This window comes from Cyphellophora europaea, assembly GCF_000365145.1.
Source record: "Cyphellophora europaea CBS 101466 unplaced genomic scaffold supercont1.1, whole genome shotgun sequence".
NCBI classification, from domain to species: domain Eukaryota; kingdom Fungi; phylum Ascomycota; class Eurotiomycetes; order Chaetothyriales; family Cyphellophoraceae; genus Cyphellophora; species Cyphellophora europaea.
In genome coordinates, this window is record NW_008481797.1 from 200,930 (window position 1) to 227,246 (window position 26,317).

Below are 26,317 nucleotides of genomic sequence, written 5' to 3' on the forward strand. Positions count from 1 at the left end.
AAGCACCACAACTTTTCGTGGTTGAATATGTCGTCCAATCATCCTGCTACGCTGCGTTTGAGATTATGCGACCACCAGTAGATCAAAAGGCCCGAGATCGCTGAGCCAATCAAAATACAAGCTGCCAGCCACTGTTATGCGAGGTCTTCAGAGATGGTCTTCATACCACCATTCTGCGAGATGTTCTTCATACAGTACTGTACCATTTCGTGAGGCATAGACAGCGGTCGCTATTGTGGCCGCATATCCTGAAACACAGGTTGCCACCATCATTCTGCAAGGTGTACAGACACGGTGGACATCATTGGTCAAAAGAATCACCCACCGATTGTGGTGTGCGTTTCAGGGTCGGAGATTCCGACCCACGGCTGATATTCTTCGTCTTGTGAGAAACGTACGCGTCACTTCTGGCCTTATTTGACAACGAAACACTCGACCACGAGGCCACCGTCGGCGACGCTGTGGCGAATCTATAAACAAAGACCGCGAAATCGATCGATTTCTTGCTAAGGGCGATTCTAACTACAAAGGAGAATTGTTGCAGTACATACAAGAGCGGTCTACCTAGACGATGCCATAGCTTTCGTCAGGCGCGACTTGCGACGTTCTTGAATACGGGCATGCATTTCAGAAATCGCGTTCCTCCTTCGGACCAAGGCTTCAGAGGCCGCCGTGTCTTTCCGCTTCCTACTGCTTGAACTTGTTGCCATATCGTTATGCACCTTTTTCGATCTCCTCATACCCGGTGAGAGCTGAGTGGAGCGATCTAAGAGGCGCCCAACATCACCAGCCTGGGACTCATCTGAGTCCTTCACGAGCAGGAAGCACTGGTGCCAGACAGCACTGAAGACCGATACATCTCCCGAAAGTACTCGATGAGATTCAGTCAGAGAAGAGCACGTCCAACATCAATTGCAGCCCTTTTGAACCAGTCTGAGGTTGCAACGTATGCTTGTCCAACAAAGCTGCAGGCGTGGCAGCTCGACGCCACGATGGTCTCGCAGATCCCTCGACTACCGTTAGCGTCAAGTTGATTCCCGTTGATGCTTTTCACACTAGTTTCGCCGCAAAGAGTTCGGAGAAATGTGGCTTCCCAAAATTGGCTGGTGTATGCATGGGCTAAATAGATTGTGCACTTTGGTAGGAGTAGAAGTCGCTGCTGTTGAACAAGATACTCAATTCAGTTTCTGCAGGATGATGCAGGACTTATGGCGTAATAACAACACTGCTTTCATAGCAGCCTGCCACATGCCCATGGCCCTTGCATCGGCTGACGTGGCTCGTGACGGACAAGGGAGGCGGAACAGTACATTAGCGAATGCATGCGTTGGCGTTCCCAGCCTTTGTGTTTGATTGGGCTAGCCCACGACGAGAGAATCATGATAGTCGAGAACTTCTGGAGGCAAATGACCACAGCTGTCTATATAAAGAGCGATTGAGCGACCGACGAATTTCGGGTTCTGTGCACACATAAAATGGTAAAAGTACTCAGCAAGCAAGAGGTCACTAGTGACTCCAGGGTCGTGACGACCATACGGGTGGTCGTGCATACGTATGGCCCAAAAGTCGGCAACCGCAGGTGGAATCACTGGTCAATCTATTTTATCCTTGCCAACGGTAGTGGGTCGGTCAGAGCGAATATGCGAGCAGAGTACGAAGGATATAACAACGGTCACCTGGAATGGAGCGATTGTCCTTACATGCAGTCCAACTCTAACATCCACCACTGGGACTATCAGTGCAAAGGCAACACCCAAGTCCGAGAGATCGCGAATGCTCTGTACTCCAAAGGCCGTGAGCGCTATGATTTGCAGGGAGGTAAAGGCTGCAGGTTCTGGATGTAAGTCAACTACACGTATCCTCATTGATTTGCATTTTAATCGAGATTGGCGCAGCTATGTTGCAGGCAAGGACTTCGCCGACCAGGGCATTATCACTGGCGCTGCACCTACTGAGATATGGGGCAAGGTACAGTTTCTGTATCATCATACAAATGCCCCAGAACAGACAGCAGTCGTTCAGGGCAAGTTCTATTGAAAGCACCAGCCCCGGCGCAAATGGGAAGAGATGAGACGGTAATCCAGGGTGGAGAGGAAGCGGGGGAAGGTTGCCCCGCACGTCCCGAGAAATTAGCCTATCTGTCGGGCCCACAGGGCTTGTAAACCCTTTATAGACTCCCTAGTTCCCCCCAGCCTTTGCTCTTCTCCGATCCTACGACGAATCATCAATATAATGGCTATGATCGACAACAATTTCATTCGCCGGCATGTCAATTCTTCAGACTCAATCATCCTCAGGAGCATCCCAGGGGGTAGTACAGTGCTCAAGGTTCCTAAATTTGATGTTGCGATCAAATTTGGTGGGGGTGTAACGGAGAATGAGGCAATTGCACAGGCGACAGCCTTTGCTGTGTTGGATTCGGCCATCATACATGTCCCAAAGGTCCTCCACTTCTACTGCGACTCGCGCACAGGTATTGGATATCTGACCATGGAATGGATCAATGGTTCTCCCATTGATGTACAAGACTGTGTACAGGTCGATGCTCTCCAAATAGCCCTTGATCATTTGGCATCTGTCAACAGGTCCTTTCCTAGACCAATCAGTCTAGGCGAACCTCAGGGCATACTCTGGGAAGATGGTGCCCCAGACGAATACCACACAGTTGAGGGACTAGAGAATTGGATCAACTTGTGGCAACCTACGTCCGTGGATTTACGTGGAGAAGACTTTGTGCTTTGCCACCTGGACACCGCTGCAGATAACATGCTTTAGCGACGAAAGGGCGGGATTTGTCTGTTGGATTGGTGCTCTGCTGGGTATTATCCACGCTACTTTGAGCTGGCGGCTCATTTGAAAAAGGGAATGCCCAACGAAACGATAACGCGGCTTTTACAATCGCCACGAACACCGTTCTCAAGCTCAGAACACAAGCACATGGACTGCTTGATACAGGCCTGCGCCAATTCTATGCTGTATGCGAAGCCGAGGCCAAGCATAGTGCCGAAACAGACCAACCGACGCTACCTTACAAAGCAGCCATCAATCCCGCAACTGACTCAATATGTCAGAACCCCCGCCAGCACAAGTTTAGAACCGTCCTGAACGACCATTACCATGACCACCTGTACTGCTGTCGGACCACTCGTCGTGACATCTTCGTCAGCACTTTTTGTACCTTGCATGAGTGGCCCGAGCTCTGCAGCCCAGCCACTAACTGATTGGCCTGGGGGTTTTTTTTAAGGAATCTGCAGCCTACAACCAGCCGTTCTTGACCATTGACCCCGCACAACATTCATCTGGGCAGCTACGTCACTTGGCAAGGATCTGTGGTCGTGATAAGTAATACGATATCAACGAGATTCTTGCAACTCGCCTTTGCGTTCCTCTGGGTCGCTAGATGTCTCGAGACGGGGCCGCAGACGATCCTTGGCCCAACTACCTATCCAGATATCAAAGTCAAGGAGGCAAGCGCTGCGGATGCCGCCACTATCAGTAATATAACAACAGAGGCTTTCAAGGCCCTTCCGCACTTCCGCTACTTCCGTCAATACTTCGACTTGTACCCTCATGATGCATCCGACTGCCTCAAGGCGGTTTTGAACGAGGCTCTGACTTGGCCAAACGTCACGGGGTACCTCGGTGTCGTGCCGGCGATCGAACCTCCACACGAAGACGTCGCTGTCTCGGCAGCGGTATGGCTACTGCCTGCTTCAGTAAGGGTCTCAGCTTATCGATGACGTTCCAAGCTACGACTGGCCGAGAGAGCTGTATGCTACGCTCATGGCGACAAAAATGGGAGAGCCACTGTACTTTGAGAACGGCTACGAGTCCATCAAGAACGTCACGGTCTACGCACTCGGACCGAAGCTGCCACAAAGAGTGTGTGAACTTCAATATCAATCTAGCTACATACAGACTAGCACTTGTGGCATCCAATCATGTGTATGGCGTTGAATAAAAAGTATGGCACCTAAATTGAAGAACTAGCATATAAATGAATGACCGGCGGTCAATCGGAGCCATGGACGTGGCTTTGAGGGCATTTGAGTGGAACCGAAATCATCATGCCGCCATCATTTCTCTCATCTCATCGTGGGCAGTGTCGCTTCACATACCCTCAGCAGTCGCCTACACGTAGCATTAGCATAATTGGGCGGTTAGGCTTGACAACAACGGTTTCCACAATGGTCAAATCGTGTTGGAATCATCCGCTTAGTCGTTTCGAGGTTTGGTAGACAATACTGACGGCTGGACCATTCTCAACAGACATGTGTATGAGACTCGCAGCTCCACATCGGCTGATGTTCAGCACGCTGCAGTCGCGCTTCGCTCGCACCACATGACTATTAGCACGATACAAACCTGCAGCAAGTCCAACAAAGCAGCAAAATGAAGAGCGGGAGATATCAACCAGACAGCCCTAGCATCAGCGTTTGCGTAGCAAGGTAAAGGGGTCGCGAGTGAGTATATTTGACTTTACCGGTTGAAGAAGTGGGTGGTCTAAGCCCATGCGAGACATCACGCCTTGCATAGAGGCTTCACCTCTGTCCAGGAAGACTGCACCAAGAATAGCTTCGATTGTAGTTGCCATAGATTTCACAGAGACCTGCGTGGTCCCGGGATTCAGGATAACACACTGATCGAGGTTTAGCTGACGCCCAACCCGATCATAGTTAGCATTCGTGACCACATTTTGGCAGATGGAACCCTCCCAAACGCCTGCTTGGTGTCAGTGAGAAGCCAATCGTCAAAAGCTAAGAATGCAACACGAGACGCGCTGAGCCGTGCCTCCGTCGCCACAATGCTTGCTTTAGGACTCAACAGGTAGGCGTCCGACGCTTCCGGCTCGTCTGAGCAGCACATCAAGTGATAAGTATGTCCTTCGCACCCTTGTAGGAGGAAGGCTCACTTTTTCCACATCTTGTACGAGTCGTACAAACGTTCTATTGTTCTCAGCAACTACACAGATTCGAGCCGCGGGCAAAATATACGGTTTTTCTACGACAACCATAACAAGCAGGGTATACTAAAGATCAGCAATTCAGCTATAACAGTTTCACCAGAAGGTACACCTACCTACACGGTACAGCAACAGGAAGATCCGTATCATAAGCTGCTGGAGGTGCATCTAAACACTATGTTATCGTGTCAGACTACTGTCAATGCGGCATAAGGCTGTTGGGGTACATTATTCCATCTTGGCGACCAGGCTGGGGACAATCGATTCCAAATGCCTGCTGCGATCAGTACGTTCAGCGCATTCCTCATACATGCTGATCTCGCCCTCGATCTGGCTCATAATCAAGTAGAGAATGGCCATGAACAGTCGCATAGGTGTGAAATTCGCCCATCGGTGACCTTAGCATGGTTTGTTGGCATGAGCAAGTGTTTCGACTGACTGAGAGTGCCGACAGGCGCTCGGGAGCGCACTGATTCTCACGGCAGCAAGAAGAGATTTTCATCCGGCGCGAGCTCAGGTCTAGCGTTTGTGGTAGAGAAGATCAGCCCACGAAGGGATTCTCATTGACCTTGAACGCGACACCACGCACACCTTGCAGAATGGTGCTTGCTGGCGCGTGTTTCAGGATATGCGACCGCAAGATGACCCCTGCTGCCACCTCGCAATGCCGTAGCAGACGTGCATGCGCTCGAGTTGTGCTCACGCTGATTGGTTGCCATCACCATTCCTCGCAAAGGGAGTGTGTGGAGGGTTGCGTCATCGACCAGACCACACGCCGTGACCCATCATTCTACGAAGTGTCCATAGTTGGTCGACTTGGGGTCGCATATTCTGCAACAAGGGCACACTTGCGGTTTGGCCAAAGACGCGATCCATGCATTGTCGTGATGTGTTTCCAGGGTCAGAGAGATGCCATCACCCCGCCGGCATTCTCTGGCCTGAGCTGTGCCAGTCAGCGGTCTGAATAGAGCCTTCATTCCACGGGTTTGTAGAGGTGGTCGCCTTTCGGTTGCATAATCTGAAACAACAGCATGCTTGCAGATTGTTTGGCATAATCACCCACACATTGTAGTAGTGTCTTCAGGGTTAGAGCGATTCCCAACGTTCCATCGGAGTTCTCTACCTGGATGGCGCCAGCTCATTATTCGAATAGAGTCTCCCATTGTTCCGAGGCAGAGACAAGGCTCGGATTTGTTCGGCTCGGCGCATCACCAGTGCGGTAGTGAGTGGTGAATCGTCTCCCGCCAGTTCACAGTACGTCGCAGTATTGGTTGAGTCGGTGTCAGTTTGCTATGAACCAGATGACGAAGATTTTACCTTTCTTGGGGGATCTCCAGACATGGGAAAACACTTGATGGAATGTAGGTGGCCCTGTCTGACCCCATGCTCCATTGGCAGGCACAATCCTGGACATTTCGATGCTGTTTTCTTTGCATAATTCTTGCACGTCTGGGCTGGGGGCGGAAACATTCTGGATGATGTTGGGCGAACTGATCGGAGAAGATCAACTGACAGCATCTGACTTAGCCTACTTCGTCGTCATGAGCCTTGGAAGGACTGCCAGGTTGATCAGAAACTTATGGCTGGTGTTTTACGCGACGTGTTTGACCAAGCTGTCTTCCGTAATATCGCGAAAGCTGGAATCGAACTGCCCAGAGCCAGACGTCGCTTCTAAGAAGCGCCTGCATTGGCCTCTCTGCGCCGCTGGGTGCCGCAGTCCCAGCTCCTTCACCGGCATCAATGCCCTGCGGCGTGCTCTGCCGCCGGATGATTTGCTGCCATTATACTAGGTAGAGGTCCTTATTCCACCACAAACAAAAGTATTTGCAGAGATGCTTCGGCGATACACTGATGATAGCGATATTCATCAACTTCATAGTTATAGTCTCATCTTAGGGATCAGTCGTCATGCCCATCACCAGTTTCCATACTTCTTCGCCAGAGCAATCAAAGCTCCGTCAACCTCCTCAGGATGACTGAATGAGAGGAAATGCTTGCCACCCTGGACGACCTGTAACTTTGCGTCAGGACTGTTAACAAACTTCTTGATTTCCACTTCCGCGTTCGCAACCGTGTAGACCGCGTCGTCGGTACCATGCAGCCAAAGTACTGGGCAGCGAACGTCCGACAAGCGTGAGTGCAGCCCATCTCTTTCGGCCAGGTTGATTGCCGCCATACGAATCCTGCGACGCCCCTCATCACCTTGATAGTTAGACCTGATCGTATCTTGCCAAAACTTTCTGGTCTCCTGATCAACATCCTTGCCAAAGCCAATGTCAATCAGGAAATTACAGTATTCAAGAGTTGGCTCGAAATCAGGCGTCTTTTCATTCGAGGTCCACGCCTGGATGTTATCCTTCAGTAATGCAGGGCCGTCCCAACATCCCAAGGATACGGTGCGATCATTCTCGTTGTCAAGTGATGTTCCCAAGGGAATAATTCCTGCAATCTGAGCACTCTATCAGCGTGCACACCACAGATCAGTCAACCCGTGAATAGGAACAAACCTTGTCGGGCGCAAGTAATGCCATGCGCACAGTAATCCAACCTCCTTGGCTGGTTCCTAGGACGAAAATCTTGCCCGTAATCTGCAGAGCGTCGATCACTTGGAGATTCATGATTGCCGTATCCCAGTAGGTGAAATTCTCCGACTTGGTCCTAGTTTGCCCGTGCCCAAGAAGCTCGATGGCGATCAAGTTCAACGCATCGGTAAGGTCTTCGTTGGCATACTGACTGTGGTACAGTTCGGAGCTAGTGGTGAAGCTATTGACAAGTACCAGTGTTGGCTTAGCAGAGTTGTAAGGTTTAGGCATCTGATAGGCGGCCTCAATGCCGCCCAAATGGGGAACATGTACAGTCTTGGTGTTTGGCATGATGGCGATATCGTCAACTGGAATAGTGAACCGGTGCAGAGAAGATATTCGAGAAACCATTGACGGCTCGTGCTACTTATAGCTTTGGGCGCCAAAATATTGCAGGCCCGTACGTCCGTTCTCGTCTACCCCGCATCCAGCACGAGCAGGGACAGCGCAACGACAGAGAAGCAATCTTGGCGCCAAGGCTGTTAATTGGCTCTCATGTAGTTGGCGCATGTGCCACAACAGACAAAGTCGCCACTATGGTCCGTGCATCTGACGTTGATCTACTACATAAACGGGACTTCGGTGATTCGTGGTCGCGCCACTCCTGGTACTCGTTAACTACTGCGTTTTGTTACCGCAAATGGAATCCTAACTTCTAGACTGTGAATTGAAGATGCTGTTCGTCACTGCGGGCATCAAGCCATATTGTTACAGCAGTCAAGCACTGTGTACAGTCTCGGATTCCGGTGGATACTCTCGCCTCCAGTCATCCTATTCGAAGTCATCCGATTCGATTAAAGTTCAGCCAAAAGATCTTTTCTATCATACAAAAGCTGTTCACAGATGTAGCTCAATGGAGCGGGCAGAGAACTGTATGGGCGCAAGCGATCGTGAATGTGTACTGCATTCGGGCCGTCGAGGGAAGCCTACAGGGCCGTCATCAGGTTCAAGCCGAGCATTCTAAGACAGTGGCGATGACAATAGCAGTCTCCTTGGGCGAGATGCTCTGGGCATTCTAAATCAGTGGAAAGATTATGCTTCATTCTCAACGTATAATCTAATACTTTGCATTCCCCTCAACATGGAGCCAGGATAAGTGCCGCTCCCAGAACTGGTGGATTGGAAGCTGAGCCCTGTCTAGTCCATCTTCTATCATTGCCCCTAGACTTGAGTCTGTCATCTGGCGCCAGACTTGGGACACTTTACGCTTCCACATTATATCTGTATTCTCTTTAAGCATAGTTTTAACGTTATACCAGGACCTGGTTACCAGTAAAATTTCATGGCAGGCGAGCGCATATTCCAGGCAATCGAGGAACAGATACCAACACTCACCTTGCTGCTTACTGTCAAGCTCACTGTACAGGCCAAACTGTAAGTATCTGGAGAATGACCATACCGTCCTCTTCGTGACACAGTCAACGGAGACCAGGAACCCACCTCGAGTGGTGAATGTCGCATGCGCCCATCCGGATGGGATGAAGATGGCGTTGGTGGAATCAAGCCTATCAACTAAGCCATATTCCAGAAGAGGCATTGTACGAGCTAATTTGGCCTGACTGCCGCGTTCCCGCTGCAGCACTCCCAAGTTGTGACAAGACGGGGGAAACAGGATGATGAGCTTCTGGCAGTCCCCCAGAACTGCCGATATGCCATCCATGCCGTAGTCTGCGAACATCAGCAGGGGTCAAGTAACGACACGCGTATACTACCAATGTGGAGGTCGACATAGGAATATTGAGGAGTGACGTTGATGACCGGAGCTCGCTCGAGAGCGGTGGTCACGTGGCGGTGTAGCTCTGCACATCACACGAGTAGAGGCTTGGACGATGTCGTTGGCGAAAGCACCTCCGGCGCCTTTGGCCTCCAGCATCGTCTTGCCGTCCAGGCTGATATCGTCTATCAGACCGGTCTGCTCGATAATACCAGTCAAAGAGCTGAAGGGAAACAGCGGCTCATCGTAGACGCTGAGGAACTTGTCGAGCATCGCTTGTGTCAGATTGCGGATCTTGATGGGCGCCGAGCCATACTTCCAAAGCAGCTTCACGATGTCCCAGTAGCCCTGCCACCTACTGTCACTGCTGCTCTGCTTGAAGACGAATTGCTCGCCGTCCCAGACCCCGAGGTCGTAATCTGAGTGACCCTCCTCTCGCGAAGATCGAGAAGTGGCATCGAGCCCGAAATCGCGCGTAAAGTTGTACAAAATGTGATTGGCCTTCACAAAGATTGACCCACCTAGCTCTACTGGGAACGCTGGATCATCGAACGCGTTGACTGTGGTGGTCCGTCCGCCGACCCGCAACTCTTTCTCGTATAAGGTGATGTCGAGGGAAAAGTCATGCTCTGACTGGTCTGCAAAGTGTTGCAGGTGGTATGCCGCCGATGATCCGCCGGCACCACCACCAATGATGGCAACTCGGTGAGGCTGTCTTGAATGGGTGTCGCTCGACAACGGTACCTGCGCCTCTTTAGCGAGTCCGGTGGAGGCCAGCACCAGGACTTGGAGGAGGACGACTGGCTGCGTCAAGGTCTGTAGGAACCGCATTTTCGCTATTCCAAGTGAATACGAGAGTCACGTAGCATCAAGGGAGTGAACTTGGGATAGAGCTCGTTTCGACAAACAGCTGCCTGCTGTGTCTTGAGCAGAGGGAATCGTATTGAGGTGACGCAACGCAACGCAAGGCTGTAGCAGAGCCTCGCAGGCCCGACATGACTAAGCCATTCACTGCCTGAGAATCAGAACACAAAGTGAAGATGCGCACTACGGATCGACAGAAATGTGTCAAGAGCCGAGCAAGCTTGTCCGAGTGTCCGTATTGTATTTGAGATTTCGTCGACTTCTCCATGAGCATGCGCATTCACATTGGCAGACCCCGCGTGCCCCACCCGAGGATGCAGAATTCCATATCGAATTACGTCAGGAACTCCTGGACGAAGTATAACGAAGTCGACTGACACGTATATATACTGGAAGCTCATCTCCCCAGGCTCTCAGACGTCTTACTGTACCTAGATTGGCCATATCACCCCACCGCCATCACTACAACCTTCACCACTATCACCAACAAGATGTCGACACAAATCGGAATGGGGGCGTGCTGCCTCTCCGGCTCCGTCCACTCCGGTACCCCCAAAGGCCGCGAAGACAACCTCGGCGGCCTCGACGTCTATGTCACCGAGCCAGAGGACAAATCGACCGCCAAATCCATCGTCTTCATCACCGACATCTTCGGCTGGAAATTCAAGAACGTCCGCCTGCTCGCCGACAACTACGCCAAAGCCGGCTTCACCTGCTACATCCCCGATGTCCACCAAGGCGACTCCCTTCCCGAGGAATTTCTCCAGTCCGTCGAACCACCCCTGAAGGTCCGCGAGCAGGAGGGCGTGATCGACAAGGCAAAGGAGACCGTCGACATAATGGCCACACTTGGTCCGTGGCTTGCCAAGCACCGCGAGGGTGTGTCGGAGCCGCTCATCAGCGGCTTTGTGAACACTGTTCGCCAGATCCCCGGTACGTAGAAGGTCGGCGCCATTGGTTTCTGCTGGGGTGGACGATATGCCATCTTGCAGACACACAGCCCGCGTCCCGAGGGCACGGTCGGTGGCGTCGATGCTGCGTTTGCGGCTCACCCAAGCTTGCTGTCCATTCCATCCGACTTTGAGGCCGTAAACAAGCCGTTGAGCATCGCTGTTGGTACCAAGGACAGCCTGCTTGATCAGAAGAGCAATGAGCAGATCAAGGAGTTCTTGGACACCAAGAAGAAGGATGTCCCATCGGAGGTGCGGTATTATGAGGACCAAGTCCATGGATTTGCGTTGCGCAGCGATTGGAGCTCCGAGAAGGACAAGAAGGCTATGGATGACGCCGAGAAGCAGGGCATCGACTGGTTCAACAAGTACCTGTCGTAGTGGTCTGTCAGCTGCGTGCCATGCTCGCCGTCTGCCACGATTGGTGGTAGCGAATGAAGGGTCCCAATTAGGGTTGCTATGCCTAGCTCAGCTCTGCCTTGTTTTCTTCAATCTCTCAATCTGTTCGTCTTTCATCGGAACGCACTCGTAGTTGCTGGGCATTCCGTAAGCGGTACCGCGCATGAGACAGCGTGCTGTCCTGCTGATCTCCACGTAGTCGACATTGCTGCCGTCAACTTTGGCCCGAATTGTAGCCGTGCCAGTTGGGTGCCCGATCGTGACCGTTCCGTCGTTAGCAGTCCGCGCGAGCATGTTGGGCACAGTTCCCGGAATTTGACAGGCAGCCGCAAGGTTCATGGCAAGCGTGCCGGGTACTGCCTTGTGCGCCTTGCCCATAGAAAGAGCCTGCTGGATAGTCAGCGATCTGAGGGCAATGAAGCGGCATCATACTGACCTGGCAATCTATGTGTCGGTCGTCCGAATTGGATGGGAAGACCATGACGATCTTGGGCACGCTGGGTTTCTTGGGATCGAGACCCATCTTTTTTGTTCCGGCTTGTCGGATCTGGTCCAGTGTTGCCATCAAGTCGGGATTATCGTCCAGCTCAGTCGGCTTCCGCGATGGGTCCCAGCCTAGCTCTCTACCATCAACGAAAATTCCGGGGTTGGACACATCGACCAAGGAGACCGCGAATGTGCGACCATTGACGTTCACAGATTCTGAAGCAGAACCAGTGGGAAAGGTGCTTGTAGTCTTCGAGCCGCCAGGTTTGAGCCACTGAAGGCGAATTTCAGAACCTGTTCCCGGCACTCCAGGCATTTCGAAATGGCCTCGAGGCTCAAAGTTCCACCGCTCTTGTGAGCTACGTTGGTCTAGACTGACCCAGAAAGTGCTCCGGATGATCTTGTCGGTGTTTCTGTTCCAGAGCTCGACTGTTGCAGGGACAGCGTACCGGTACAGGCGACCCTGCGTATTGATGCGAATGCCACGGGTGAGGTCAAGAATGGAATGCTGTCGAAGCTGGTCTACCAGCAAACTTATCTCGACAGCATATGGCCCAACGGCAGCAGTCAGATTACCGCAGTTCCCAGACATATGAGCCACACCGTCTTCGACTCCGACCTGAAGAAAAGTGTATTCTACTTGTGGGAGAGACGGTGGCTCAGGTGTCAAGACCGGATGGTGCAAGACGACTTAATGACATGAGCACTGACTTAGAAGGATGGTGGAATAGGTACCTGCTTTGCTGAGACTGGAGATGCCACCTCCTAGGCCATTCAACTGACGTTGAGTAACATCTGGAGAGCCAAGCAACTCGGCGATTCGCTTGTGTACTTCGTTCCATTCACTGCTGCGGTGCGTCATAGATGGACGCGGAAGCGGCGAACGTCGGTATGCAGTTCTTGTGATGCTGTCAGGGCTGAACGTGCGTATGAGGCCTTCAGTCATCTGTCGCAGGTTCGTGAATCAGTACAGTGGCCAATGGCATGGTGAAATCCTGCTTACAAAAAGGCCTTTTGAAGTCCCACCACGCCACAAAGACAGTGCTTGCTCCTGTCCGTACGTTCTGTGTTTTAGAGACCTTATTGGGAGCGAATAGTTGGGTATATCGGCCACTGATTCTGCCCTCGACAGAATCTCACGACCAAGGGCAGTGTCCAGCACGATCTTTCTGAACGTCGGCGCCATGGTGTCCTCGACGACGCTTTGAGTTCGCTCTCCGTGTTGTCCCAAGTTCGAATCATACCGAGCAGGACCAACTTCTGAAGTCTGCTCGAGTTAATGAAACATCAGGAGCTTGGGCAACTGCGCAGGTGGCGGCCTTGTAGCACCGTAGAGGTTCGCGTATGGGTTGCTTCCAATCTCCGCCTCGATCTTGCCCTCCTGCATACGTCCTTCGCGTGATCATCAACAAAATGCTCTGTAAGGCGACTATGGAGTACTCACGCGTGCCTTGGACCTGTGTTGTCGCAAGCTTCGGCGACTGCCTGGGTCAATGACGGGCTGTGAGTCACTATAGTCGCCCATCCTTGGCGGCGAACGGGCTTGCAAGCTCAGGAGCGTACAAAAGCAGCGCCGCTGGCTTCAGAGGCACCTGTAGAGTCCTTGCGAACTTCAAAGAAATCGCTGAGTGGTGCAAAGACTTGATGTCATCCTTCAAAATTGCAGTGGAGGGCTGCGTAAGTCACATTAAGAAGCCCGACTCCTGATGACAACTAATCTATCAGTGCCACGGTGCCTTGAACAGCATATACAACTCTCTTGAGGAGAAGTGCGAGGCTAGGGGATGGACTCTCGCTGATATTGACCTCCTCTTTCTCTGTGGGGGCTCCCAAGTACGACTATCATCATGCGCTCGCACTTCGGAGCCTCGACGTAACTAAGTCCCACTGCAGGCTGTTCGCAATGAACTGGACCTCAATTGCATGTCGGTACCAAGGAATTTCCGCCAGCTCGGCGACTTTCACCTCTACTATAGTGGGAAGAAGCGTGCACCCGTGTTGACAATCGTCATCGGGGGCAACCATGAAGCCTCTAATTACCTCTCCGAGCTTTACCACGGTGGCTGGCTGGCCCCAAACATCTTCTATCTGGGTGCCGTGGGCATGCTGCGCTACGGTCCACTACGGATATGTGGACTCTCTGGTATCTTCGATCGATCAGACTATCGCAAGCCGCGCTCCGAACGTCTCCCGTATAGTAGAGACGAGGTGCGGACGGTCTGTCATGTCCGCGAGTCCGACGCTGTCCGCCTTCTACAAGTCCGGTCTCCGGTGGATATTGGGTTGAGCCACGACTGGCCACGCCGAATTGACTACTATGGAGATAGTGAGAGGCTGTTCGCAGCAAGGCCAAGCTTCTTCGAAAGTGCCAAACGCGACAGACTTGGGAGTGAACCTGCCGAAGACGTCCTGAACCATCTTCGTCCGCGATACTGGTTCTCAGGTCACATGCATACCGAGTACGAAGCCACCATCCACCACGAAGACGACAACAGCAACAACTTCTTCGAGTATCTTTCTGTTCCACCAAAGATACAGAAGCAACTGCCAAAGTCGATCAGGATACGGGCATTTCCACAAATACCTACGGCCATCACAAATACCACAACGCACTTCCTTGGGCTCGACAAGCCCGGTCCCGCGCGTAAGTTCCTTGACTTACTTGAAGTCGAGTCGCTTTGGGAAGTCGATGATCCGTCAGTGGTGCCATACCTGCAGAAGACGTCGGAGAACAAGTATGCTCTACACTACGACGAAGAGTGGCTGTCCATTGTACGCAGCATCAGCCACGATCTTGACGTGGATGACACCATTCCGGAACTGGCAAGCCTTTCTATAGCGGACGAACATGAAGATGTTACCTCTTCGAGCCTAGACTGGATCCGAGAGAATGTCACCGCTAAAGGTCTGCTGCGAGTTCCCGACAACTTTGAGGTGCATGCACCCCCGTATGACGGCGAGGGAAACATCGAAACTGATGAGCAGCCTCCTGAATATCCGAACTCGCAGACTGAGATATTTTGCAAGATGCTCGGTATCAGCAACGGGTTTATGAGCAGTGACTCCGAGGTGATTGATGATGACTACGTGGTTTTTGAATAGATTTCGTTCTCAAGCGCAATTCTATTCCCCCGAGCTTTATCGAAGTCCTCACTGTCCACAAGTCATGCCGTCAACATCATCCCAACCCCAGCATCACCGTCTCCAAGCACATCTGCGACAGTAATCAAGCAACTGCAGAGGCTTGAGACGGCTTCCTCCCGACGGTCACGAAGTTCGACCCCTTTAACACCCTCCCATCGCCACCCCTCCTCTCCACCTCTTCCGCCAACAAATCCACTAACTTCTCCTTCTCCTCCGCCCGCCACCCCGCCACAACCTCCTTCACCACCGGAATCACGACCAAAATCCCCGCCAAACCCCTGGCCTCCCCCTCCCCAAACCTCATCTCACTCTCCACCTCCCTCACCTCCACCCCTTCAAACCCCGCCCTGCGCACCACTCCCTCCACCCCCTCCCTCGTCCGCCACTCCTCCTTGATACACCTCAACCCGGTCTCAGGCCTAACCTGCTCCACCGCCCACTCCAGCGCCTCAAGATGCTCGCTCCCCGTCCCCGTCGTCATCCCCACCACCCCACCAGCCCGCAACACCCTCGCCGTCTCCCTCAACGCCCCATCATAGTCCTCCAACAGAAAATACACATGCCCACTCAGCACATGACTCACACTCCCATCTTCCACGCCCTCCAATGTCTGCGCATCGATCCTTTCGATCCTTATCTTCTCCCACAGCGAGCGCGCCTCGTCGTCGCGCGCCAGCTGCGACCGCAGCTTCTCGTCGCGCAGGGCGCGGAAGTTGGCGAGCATGGCGGCACTGGTGTCGCCCGCGAGCAGGGTGGCGGATTTGGGGATGTAAGGCCCGTGGGCGGCGATGAGGGCGCTCGTGATGGCGCCGGAACCGCAGCCGGTGTCGAGGATGGTGGTGGCGGTGGAGAAGGGGAGGAGGGTGTCGACGGTGGTGAAGAGGGTGGTGTTGATGGCGGGGAGAGTGGTGGAGGGCTTTGGGTCGTTGGGAGGTGGGTCGTTGGGGCTGGTTGAGGAGCGGGATTGGATGGCTGTGGTGGTGGCGCAGGATGGGGTGGACCGTTGGCTCAGCATGCGGGCTGCAGCGGCGACTTCGGCCCAGGGGTCGTCGTTTTCGGTGCTGGTGGGTTTGGGAAAGGCCATCGCTGAGCTGTTGTATCTCAGTGGCTGATGTTATTAGGGAAGAAATGGCGGATTGGATGGCAAGGTACTACTGAATCGATATGTAGATTTGTGTATGGTTTTACGGGCCGAAGCCCCTCTATATATACCGATACAGCACGGCTTGCTTTTGGTGGTCCAATGTCCTCGATGAGTCCTCGTTGCATCCAGGCGGCGACATTGGAAGTGGCAAGAATGTTTCCGGACTGCAGCCAAGAGTATGGCAGAAAGTCTCCGAGATGTGGTAAATATGCTCAGAGCGACCTCATGAGTGCCGCACTGTGCAGTCTGTGGGCTGCTCTGAAGCATGACAAGTCTGGTGGATGTGTTGTGAGGCATCGGATGATCTATTGGTCCGTTTTCGTCGTCACCGGCTGGGGGTCAACATCCGAAGCTATGCCGTGAGGCCTATCAGACAGGCTGAAGATCTCATCCAGTTGCATGACGGACCTAGTGCCATGACGGAGCTAGTGGCTCCAGTCGGGCCCCTGGAGCAATCAAGCAGTAGGTGACGGTAAGGCTGAGAATGGGGGAGCTGTCGTAGAAGGCGATATGGTTGGGGAAGAATCCGATGAGCGATCAGAGACTGTGTGCTCACTCGCGGAACAGTGGAGAAGTGTCCTTGACTCGACTCAGAGCCCGAAGGTGAGCGGGGTGCCGTCGTGTTGCAAGCAAGAAGGTTGGAGGGATAAAGGAGGGAGAGAAGTGAGGTACACTACGCTTGGCTTGGCGCTCGTCGCGTAGCGGAGACCCCTGATACCAAGCACCAATCTGGTAGGCCAGCCTTACTTCCCTTCAGGTGTAGGGTATATGTAATCGTTAGCATGCCCTCTCCCGAGGCCAGCATCACCGGGCTCTGATGCATCGACACTGTGCCACACTGCTGCCTCCAAATATGCCGCCTCCATCCCGTCCTCAATCACCCATCTCCTTGCCCCATGGCCCACGATCTTCGAGACCTCGAGTGGCCACCTGATCAGATCTCTCCCAGACTCACCCAATCCATCACTGATCCGAGTCACCCATTCTGAAGAGCACAGGATTCTCAGTCCGATCACATCCCTCCTTCTCTTCTCGCTCTCATACCTCCCGCCAAACACTGGAGCCAACAACAACTCCATGCCCATAAAGTATGCCATCAGCACCCGACACACCTCATTATCCTTGTCGACTAACTTTCCAAACTCCATGCCATCACACTCAAACCACACTCTATACACCGCGCAGAATCTGACATACCCTTCCCTGACGCCCTCCTCACATCCCTCCATCGCTTCCTCCACCGCCCTGATGAATCTCCACTCAACTCCCTCCCCCAGGTGCCCATCCATCCCTTTCTCCTCCATCCACGCTCTCACCCTCCCCAACCCTCTCCTCCCACTATCCACCCACCCCTTATCCAAACCGCCAATGCCCACTCCACCATCACCACCCCTACCCCACCTCCCCTCCATAACATCCACATGCGCCCCCTCCCTAAGATCAAAGAAACTCTCAAACCCTCTCTCCCCAATCTGCCCCGTAATCAAAGCACACCCCCTCACCATCGTCACAAACTCCTCCAAGCCATCCGGCATGTACGTCGCCTGAAACGTCAGCGCGTACGCACACGCCAACAGCGCCGTCGCGTGGGCCTGCGACCAACAATTCCCTCCTCCCTCCACAAGACCACCCCCCTGCGCGGAAGACGGCGGCGGCGGCACCGGCACCTCCTGCAGCGCCCCATGCAGTCCCGCCAGCGCATGCGTGCGATGATGAATTGCCTTGGCGTCCAAGCCGCCACCGCCACCGCCACCCTCCCTCACCACCCTGTCACCACGATAGTGCGCCAGCAGCTGCAGATGCGTCGCCGCCAGCCCCAGCAGCGCGTGCATCAGGTACGCGCGCTGCGTCCCCAGCACGGGGATCTCGCGGAGCCAGATCGCCTCGTTACCTGCGGGCAGGTGCGGGTAGCAGGTCGCCAGGAAGTGGTGGTGCAGTCGCAGGTCGGTGAGGTTGAGGTCTGACGGCGAGTCCGGGGAGGATGGGAGGGGGAGGATGCGGCGGTCGGTTGTCGCGGTGCGGCGTGAAGGGAGGGTTCTTCCTGGGTTGTGATGATCGTGTGCGTGACCGGGGTTGGTTGTGGGATTCGGATCGGGATCGCGGTACGAGCAGGGCGTATGGCGTTGCTGGCAGGCGAGGCAGGTGGGGCGGTCTTCGGTGCATTTGACTTTGCGGCGCTTGCAGGTCGTGCAGCCGGTGCGGGATTTGGTGTGAGCGCGGCGGGTCTGGTTGGGAGTGAGTCTTCGTTTTGGAACGGGAGCCGTGGTGGTGGTGGTGGTGGAGATGGTGGATTCGGAGGTTGAGGGGCTGAGCCAGAAGAGGTCTCTGGAACTCATGATGGGCTTTGGATGATGAAAAGATGTTGGCAAGGCGTTTAGGCGTGTTTTCAATGCTCATATGTGGTTGCCTGGCGGAGGGTATCGTGTTGCGTATACCCAAAAGGTTTGTTGGTGTCGGCTTGGCGACACAGGCTGCAGTATTCTTGTGTCGCGGAAAGCAAGCCTGTCTGTCGTAGGTATCAGGCTTTCGGTTGGCTCGTGTCGGCGTGGATCAAGCACATCCAAGCATAGGCCTTTCGAGACCAGTCGTCGTCGAGGCGAAGGATCCACAAACTGGGTACCGAACGGAGTGGAAATCGCATGCAACGTGCGACAAGGCGTCAAATTGTCAAGCGTGGCTATGGACGGTTCTTTGGCTGCTACTAGATAGCTCCGGGTGTTTGGCTAGGATGAGTGAAGTGAAGTGAAGGAGAAGACGATGACACAGGGAAGAGCTGAGCTTGAAGTAAAAGCTGGCGGATCTGATTGGGGAGCGAGTGCGAATACGACGTTAGCTCAGGTGGATCTTGCCTCTTTCGGAGTAGATCGGAATGGTCGGATGTGATTGGACGCATGCTGCACCTTACTGATGGGCCAGGACGCGTATGGAGCTGGAACTTGAAACGAGATGTGGATAGGGAGGTTAGAATTGAGCTTGCAAATGCGTAAAGATTTCACTTGTCGATCCCATGAACAGATTCGCCTTGTGAACGAAAACTCAGCCCCAGAACTGATGCATCGACGCCGCCCCTCCAAGCAACGACGGGACTTGTCGACACCAATGCAACTCCCTTGTATGCTCCGTGAACGCTCCTGATGCACCATGTTGAAATGCCATGCAGACCACGCGATGGTGGTCGTCACTCCTCGACCGGCTTACACCAAGCCTTCACTTGCTGGCCGTAGAACCACGGCAAAAATGTGTCCCTCCACATCAAGTTGCCGTGCCCGTCGATATTGAGCTTTCCCTCAATCGACTCATCCAATATCATCTCAAATCTTCTCACCAGAGTTGCAAAAGACATATACAGCTCACAGTGGGCGAGGTTGATACCAAGACACGATCGCGGTCCGCGAGAGAAAGAGACCAAATACCTCTCGAGCTCTTTCGCGTTCGGTCCAAGCCATCTCTCTGCGTTGAAGTCGTGTGGTTCTGGGAAGATTTCGGTGTTGTTGTGTAGAAACACCGCAGACATACCGACAATCGTGCCTCCAGGAACGCTGTGGCCGCCAATGACTGCGCCTTGTGGTGAAACCACGCGTGACAGCGGCGAAGAGACGCCTGACGATACACGTAGTGACTCCTTGATGACGGCAGCGAGGAGAGGCACATTTGCGAGTGTCTCGTAGCTCGGCTCATCGGTGAGGCTGGGCCAAACGGCTCGAACCTCTTTTCGGAGACGACTCTGTAGGCTGAGGTCTCTCATTAAATGCCACATGCCAACGTAGAGCGTATTGCCTGTTGTATCCGTGCCGGCGAAGATCAGATTCTTGGCCTCCTCAAGCAGTTGGTCTTTCGAAGGGATTGGGCGTCCGTCCTGTGCGGCTGGATCCAGCAGGCGGTGGTAGATGGTCTGATGCGGATACTTCTGAAGCGATGAAGGGTCTGCGATCGCGGCCTCCACTTGTTCACGAGTCAGTCTCGAGATCTGTGCAAAGCCGGATGTATCCGGGAGGAGCTTAGCTGATATTGACGTTGGAAGGGCCCAAATCAGGTTCCGGTAGGAAGGCAGGTGCTTGAAAGGGAGGAACTCAGGGTTGGCGTAGTCCATGGATATCACGATTGGTGCTTGGAAGTGTGGCGCGGAAAGAGCATTCAGCGACTTGCCAAAGCAGAAGGCCGATATGGTGTCGACTGTCAGACATCGCAGGCCGAGATACATATTCGACGACTCCTTTGCCGCGTTGTGTTGCGTGAGGGTGTCGCAGTAGTCGTTGAGTTTCCGTCGTATTAACCCCTGGATACCGCTGACAGCTCTCCTCGAGAACAGAGGTTGAAGGACATCTTTCCTCTGCTTCGCTTGGGGATACTTCAGATAGCCGAATGATGTGCTGTCAACACCCATAGAATGGTAGAGAACCCTCTCCTTGTCCCATCGAACTGCCGGTGCATAAATGTCGAAATATGCTTTGGCACTGGCGAAGTGTAGCTCGTTAGGTGATGTTCGCACGACGTCTCCATATTGCTCATGTAGCTGCGAGAGCACCTCGGTCATCGATTCCTTCTTCCATACTTCGATGTACACCTTCCACCACTCGCTCGCCCTCGCCGCAATGGGTCCAGGGTATTTTGATAGCGGATGAAACCAGACATTCTGCGCAAGGCTCAGAAGCGTCCATGCAACGTAGACTGCCGCGGCCAGGAAGAGGATCGTAGACGGATATAGGACTTTAGAGGAGTGGGGGCCGAGCAGGGGGTATCCGGACGATCCGGTGGGGATGTCGCTCAAGTTGTCCATTTGTAACGATATTGGCTTGAAAGCCTCCAATGCTTCTTTGTGGTCCATAACTGGCCTCTGTCAGTGACTTCAAGCCAGGTCAGAGAGCGACAAACGAAAACCGAGCACGCCCGGACAAGTCGCATAAAAGGGCGGTGCGACAAGAATCGGCTAATATGGGAATACTTCGGACGGACTCCTGAGTATCGAACAATAGCCACGCGTAGTGTCAGTACCAAGACTAACCACTAGCAGACAATGTGGGCTTTTGATGGTCGCCTTGAAACATAAGAAGGGCCCCATGGCACTACTTTGACATGAAAAATGCAGATGATTGGGGCCTCGCGATTGTCGTCAATCGAGAACCCCACGAAGGCAACAATGACGCTGTTGGAAAATTCGCAGTCCCAGGATCTTGTGCCCAATGTCACGGAGCCAGGTTTCGACCTCGCTTCCAACCATCGTAGCGACGGTCAGGCAGACTTACGTGCTGGTGCAGAACAGCCATGGATGGAGATGATGCACGCCGACAAACAGCAAGCTTCGAGTATACAAGATTCCGAGGTCCATGCGCCGAACAAACAAGACACAGACACACAACACACAGACACACAACACACAGACACACAACACACAGACACGCAACACATAGACACCCAACACACAGACGCACAAGACACAGACGCACAAGACACAGACGCACAAGACACAGACGCACAAGACACAGACGTACAAGACACAGACATTGATTGGTTAGACAGTGAAGCGTCAGAGAACGAAAAGTCAGACCGTAAAGAACCAATCAACACAGTGTCAGATACGATAGAGACAGAAGAGCGAAGTATACATGCACCGAGTGCATCCCCAGCAGGCCGCGTAACCCAGCAATTGACAAGAAGCACATATTCTATTGCGCCGTCTTCGGAAAGGATTAAAAGAATCCACAGCCCTCCCTTGCAGAGCCTGTCGAGGAGAACCAAATCAACTAAACAAGTGGCAGTACACTCTGGGAGCAAGACATGGGGGGTTACAAACGGGACTGAATTCGCACCAAGCGCAGACAATATTCCTGAGCAGATTCGATTCTTCGATTTGCACTTCGACAATGTCTCAAAGGAATACCGTGTTACTCGCCTCCGGGGAGATGTTCGCAACTGGCATGATCTTCAACCCGACTCTAGCTGTACGTGCCAGGATGAGACATTCCGGCGCGGCGACCTTGTTCATATCAAGCTGCACGGCAAGAAAGATGTTCGACAAGGAGACGACGTGGCGCGTGTCGATGATATCAGAATACTCTCGGTGGATGATGCACGAAGACTGGTGTTGATCACATGGCTCTATCTTGCAGACGGTCGGTTGTACGAAAGCAATCACCTGCAAATCGTGCTCTGGGATACCATTACACGACGCGCAACCCAGGTCTTCGCCAACAAGGTTCACCCCCTTCAATTGTACAATGTCTGTGGGGGCAAGAAGTTCTGTTCTGCTCAGCAAGCCGAGCAATGGCATGTGAGGAAGGCGCGTGTGCTCAGCCACGGCTACTCGCCTGGTCCTGGATAGAGCCAAGATCTAAGCAGAAAATGATATAAAAGACGGGTGCGGTGCATTTACATGCATGCTAGACTTTTGATCGTTGAGTGAAATTTACTTGTGTGCGCTTGGGCTCTCTCGATTGTAACGTTTCTCCACCTGAGTATGTATTTCAAGACGCTCTGCGACTTCTGGCAAACGTTGGCCGGACAGGCTGATGAGCACCGACGTGAAGGTACCATTCGAACCTGGTTGTCCAGTGTCACCGCAGACGACCTGAAGACCAGATCGAACCTGCTGGCTCTGACATCTTGCCTATTCCCTCATCGACGGCGCGATAGAGTGTACGGCTTGCGGGAGAAGTCACTAGCCGACATTGCCATTCGTGCATGGTCCGTCGGCCACAGTCGTGCTCGACGCCTTCATGAATGGCAATCAAGCTATGGTGCTCCAGACTTTGCTGCTACGGTCCGGACATTGGTGGAAGAGGGAGGCGAAGTGGCACACGTGCATGGTCCACCCACGGTAGAAGAGATCAACCATGTGCTGGATCATTTGGCATCCAGCTGCCCTTACTCTTCACCAGAGATCCGGGCCTCTTTTCAACAGGAGATTCACAGCCCACGCCAGGGGCTCATTGACATGCTGCAACGGATGAGTGGCTTGGAAGCAGAGTGGATGTGCCGTTTGATTTTGGGCAATCTGGGTCAAGTTCAATTGCCTGAAGAGCTGGTAATGAATTTCCTCCATTCTGCTCTCGGGGCCACGCTTCAAGTACACGATGGACTCGTTGACGCAGTGGCGTCGATCATGAGTCCACGTGGAGACGGAGAATCAAGTATGCAATACCAGCATACGGCAAAATGGCGACCACAGTTGGGCACGGCCATCCGTCGTCCGACATTCGAAAAAGCTCGAAGCATCCAGCATTGTCGTCAACTGCTGGGACGACAACCGGTTTACGTTGAGCGAAAGTATGACGGAGAATACTGTCAAATCCATGTTCGCCTCCTGCCAGCAGGGTACGCAGATATCAAGATCTTCTCCAAGAGTGGACGGGATTCGACCGCAGATCGTACAGCACTCATCCCTACGATTCGTCGGTGTCTCAGCATCGGGAAGCAGGACTGCCAAGTCAGCACGGGATGTGTCCTGATTGGTGAGGTGGTTGTCTGGAACGATGCGCAGCAGGACATCATGCCGTTCTACAAAATCCGCCGATACATTCCCCGGGCTGGTCGTCATCTTGGTTGTGGCCGCGACTCACCTCCCCTAGCTGAGGAGCACCTGATGATCGTGCTCTTCGATTGTTTGCTCCTTGATAACGTCGATTGCGTATTCGAACCGTATATGCAACGACGACATCGACTCGCATGTGTTGTGCGTCCTGTGCCAGGACACGCTGTGATCAGTGAGTATACGACGATAGACATGAGCAGCAGCGATGCTACTAACCAGATCACCAACCGACTAGCACATGCGATTTCCCATCAATGGGAAGGATTGATATTCAAACCATCTGAAGCAACCTACTTGACTCTCGAAGGGCACCAGCAGCATCAGGTGAAGTTAAGAAAAGACATGATCCCAGGCTTGGGCGATACGGCCGATCTCGTGGTCATTGGGGGAGCTCATGACGGAAACTATGGCGCTTCCGAGTGGTGGACAACATTCTACCTCGCTTGTGTTGATCTGACCGCAGGAGGCGCAGACGATCCGACCTTGCAAAGCTTCCGCATAGTTGCTGCCGTGTCACGACCTGCCATAACCATCACAGATATGCAGTTTCTCAATCGACATGGAAAAGCGCACTACCTGACGCCTTTCGACGTGGCTGCCACCCCTCACATTGAGACCGAACTTACAGGCCAGCCTCCTCCCACCGCCATTTTCATGCGTCCTCTCGTGGTCGAAGTGGTGGGCGCCGGTTTTGACCGTTTGCCAAACTCACGATTCGAGAGCCTCCGCTTCCCACGTGTGGTCAAGATTCACCTGGACCGATCATTCCGAGATGCTGTCACTAGTGAGCAATATCGGCACATGGCCGAGAGAAGTCAACACAGTGACATCAACCGCGATGGCACTAGCTTCCAACACTGGCTATCTCGTTTGACTGAATGTGTCAATCGTCCGGACACGTCGAGATCCGCATCACGAACTGCTTCAGGGTCGGCAAAGTCATCGCGGAAACGATGCAGAGAGATCGAGGAAGTAGGAGGGGTCAAATGAGAGAAGAGGATCTGCGGATTACCGCCATGACGGCTGCGAAATAGATGAATCTCAAAAATCACGTTACATTGTCTGAGCAATTCTGTGTCTTCAGCAGTTCCACGAACGGATTACCCCGTTCGCATGATAAAGCGAAGGAATCTACACGTTCTATGCCAAGGCCAAGCTTCAATGTCTTAGGTATCGCCACTATTAGCATGTGCAGCATCTTCGGCCATACTTGAAGGACTCTGATATGGAATCTCCAAGTACATACTGTACGCGATCTGACCAATGAAGAGCACAGTAGACTCAAAGCAAAGTCTTCCGTGTTGAATTAGTACTGCGGTATCCAGGTGCACGGGCCACAGCAACGGTTTCTCAGTTGTGGCCCGTGCGCTTGCTGGGTCAATTGAGATATGCATATACTGAGCAGCAGCCGATCGCGAAATGCAAAGAGACATGCTAGAGAAACCTCCAAGGTGACTGAGCAGGGGCATTTCAATTAAGAAATAGCGATCTTGCAGCGGACACCGTCCCGACCCTGAGAACAGACCACGACAATGGGTGAACAAGTCGTCAGCCAGTACCTACCAGCATAGTTGTGTTTCAAGATATGTGACCGCCATGCGCCCAGTCTTGCACACCTCGATTCTAGCGCGTGATTGGGTGATGGCGCAACCTGCGGGCAATCAACCATGTCGATGGCCTGCATCGTGCGCTGAAGGAGCTGAACACACGCGGTGTTGGAAGGTTGTTTTTCAGGGGTCGCACCAGCCTCACTGCAACTTGCCACACGTTTGTCTTCGAGGTTCGCAGACGTGGTCTTCTTACGGCCGCATGACTTGAAACTTGCGCCAGCAACCATCATTCCATGTGGCTATATTGAGATACGATTCAGGGTCGAAGAGACTCCCCTCCTGGAGCTGATGTTCTTCACCTCAGAATGATTCGCACTCGGTCTTTCTTCATCGTGGTTTTAATATGTATGCGCAGCCGCCGTTAATTGTGTCAACATCGACAGGCCATATTGCGCCATCGCGCGGTGTGCACTTGTCTGTCCTAGCTCGTACGACGTTACGACCAGAAAACGCAAGCCGAAATGTTGGTCAAAATTGCCAAAATCACAAGACGCATGCACAATCTACGTCCTGAATCCAACGCAGCTGATCCGAGTATGCCCGCGATCTACCAACAAACTATCGCAGCTATTTGATGCGCGGTCTACGCCGCTCCCTAATGCGAGCATGCATTTCAGTGATGGCCTTTCTCCTTCGAATAGCGTCCTCAGACATCTCTGTCTTCCTGGAAATTGCATTCTGTATGCCACCTGCAACAGAGATAGTCTCTTCTTCTGAATACATTGAACGCTTTGCGCTCCCAGAAGTGGCACGAGAAGACGGTGTCGCAGGACTCCCTCCACTCCTATCATGGCTATGATCCGAAGCGATTTCCTCGCAATCGGCGTTGCAGTCGGTGGACCTATCATTGCATCCGATGCAGTCAATAAGAGGAACGTCATCCCAGCCAGGGGGCTTGGGCGGGATGACAACCTCGAAGGTACTAGTTTTGGA

The 26,317-nt window shown here is 53.2% G+C and overlaps 11 protein-coding genes across 11 annotated transcripts; 5 read left to right on the forward strand and 6 right to left on the reverse strand.

Annotated features, from left to right (window-relative positions):
- Positions 1 to 1,640: 1,640 nt before the first annotated feature.
- Positions 1,641 to 2,037, forward strand: HMPREF1541_00036 (uncharacterized protein; the record flags this gene model as incomplete). Its single annotated transcript, XM_008712345.1, has 2 exons — positions 1,641 to 1,840; positions 1,896 to 2,037. The coding sequence occupies 2 exons, from the start codon at positions 1,641 to 1,643 to the stop codon at positions 2,035 to 2,037; spliced, it is 342 nt and encodes a 113-aa protein (XP_008710567.1).
- Positions 2,038 to 2,232: 195 nt separating this feature from the next.
- On the forward strand, positions 2,233 to 2,775 carry HMPREF1541_00037 (uncharacterized protein; the record flags this gene model as incomplete). The annotated part of the gene is made up of 1 exon (XM_008712346.1): positions 2,233 to 2,775. The coding sequence occupies one exon, from the start codon at positions 2,233 to 2,235 to the stop codon at positions 2,773 to 2,775; it is 543 nt and encodes a 180-aa protein (XP_008710568.1).
- Positions 2,776 to 6,878: 4,103 nt separating this feature from the next.
- Positions 6,879 to 7,836, reverse strand: HMPREF1541_00038 (uncharacterized protein; the record flags this gene model as incomplete). Its single annotated transcript, XM_008712347.1, has 2 exons — positions 6,879 to 7,412; positions 7,471 to 7,836. 2 exons carry the CDS (start codon positions 7,834 to 7,836, stop codon positions 6,879 to 6,881), a joined length of 900 nt encoding a protein of 299 aa, XP_008710569.1.
- A 1,417-nt stretch (positions 7,837 to 9,253) lies between these two features.
- HMPREF1541_00039 (uncharacterized protein) lies at positions 9,254 to 10,090 on the reverse strand (the record flags this gene model as incomplete). The annotated part of the gene is made up of 1 exon (XM_008712348.1): positions 9,254 to 10,090. One exon carries the CDS (start codon positions 10,088 to 10,090, stop codon positions 9,254 to 9,256), a length of 837 nt encoding a protein of 278 aa, XP_008710570.1.
- A 524-nt stretch (positions 10,091 to 10,614) lies between these two features.
- Positions 10,615 to 11,454, forward strand: HMPREF1541_00040 (uncharacterized protein; the record flags this gene model as incomplete). Its single annotated transcript, XM_008712349.1, has 2 exons — positions 10,615 to 11,040; positions 11,065 to 11,454. 2 exons carry the CDS (start codon positions 10,615 to 10,617, stop codon positions 11,452 to 11,454), a joined length of 816 nt encoding a protein of 271 aa, XP_008710571.1.
- Positions 11,455 to 11,541: 87 nt separating this feature from the next.
- HMPREF1541_00041 (uncharacterized protein) lies at positions 11,542 to 12,820 on the reverse strand (the record flags this gene model as incomplete). The annotated part of the gene is made up of 3 exons (XM_008712350.1): positions 11,542 to 11,859; positions 11,909 to 12,597; positions 12,658 to 12,820. The coding sequence occupies 3 exons, from the start codon at positions 12,818 to 12,820 to the stop codon at positions 11,542 to 11,544; spliced, it is 1,170 nt and encodes a 389-aa protein (XP_008710572.1).
- A 782-nt stretch (positions 12,821 to 13,602) lies between these two features.
- On the forward strand, positions 13,603 to 15,060 carry HMPREF1541_00042 (uncharacterized protein; the record flags this gene model as incomplete). Its single annotated transcript, XM_008712351.1, has 3 exons — positions 13,603 to 13,635; positions 13,684 to 13,791; positions 13,852 to 15,060. 3 exons carry the CDS (start codon positions 13,603 to 13,605, stop codon positions 15,058 to 15,060), a joined length of 1,350 nt encoding a protein of 449 aa, XP_008710573.1.
- A 124-nt stretch (positions 15,061 to 15,184) lies between these two features.
- On the reverse strand, positions 15,185 to 16,186 carry HMPREF1541_00043 (uncharacterized protein; the record flags this gene model as incomplete). The annotated part of the gene is made up of 1 exon (XM_008712352.1): positions 15,185 to 16,186. One exon carries the CDS (start codon positions 16,184 to 16,186, stop codon positions 15,185 to 15,187), a length of 1,002 nt encoding a protein of 333 aa, XP_008710574.1.
- Positions 16,187 to 16,989: 803 nt separating this feature from the next.
- HMPREF1541_00044 (uncharacterized protein) lies at positions 16,990 to 18,582 on the reverse strand (the record flags this gene model as incomplete). The annotated part of the gene is made up of 1 exon (XM_008712353.1): positions 16,990 to 18,582. One exon carries the CDS (start codon positions 18,580 to 18,582, stop codon positions 16,990 to 16,992), a length of 1,593 nt encoding a protein of 530 aa, XP_008710575.1.
- Positions 18,583 to 19,424: 842 nt separating this feature from the next.
- On the reverse strand, positions 19,425 to 21,071 carry HMPREF1541_00045 (uncharacterized protein; the record flags this gene model as incomplete). The annotated part of the gene is made up of 1 exon (XM_008712354.1): positions 19,425 to 21,071. The coding sequence occupies one exon, from the start codon at positions 21,069 to 21,071 to the stop codon at positions 19,425 to 19,427; it is 1,647 nt and encodes a 548-aa protein (XP_008710576.1).
- A 1,629-nt stretch (positions 21,072 to 22,700) lies between these two features.
- HMPREF1541_00046 (uncharacterized protein) lies at positions 22,701 to 24,764 on the forward strand (the record flags this gene model as incomplete). The annotated part of the gene is made up of 1 exon (XM_008712355.1): positions 22,701 to 24,764. One exon carries the CDS (start codon positions 22,701 to 22,703, stop codon positions 24,762 to 24,764), a length of 2,064 nt encoding a protein of 687 aa, XP_008710577.1.
- Between the last annotated feature and the right edge of the window lie 1,553 nt (positions 24,765 to 26,317).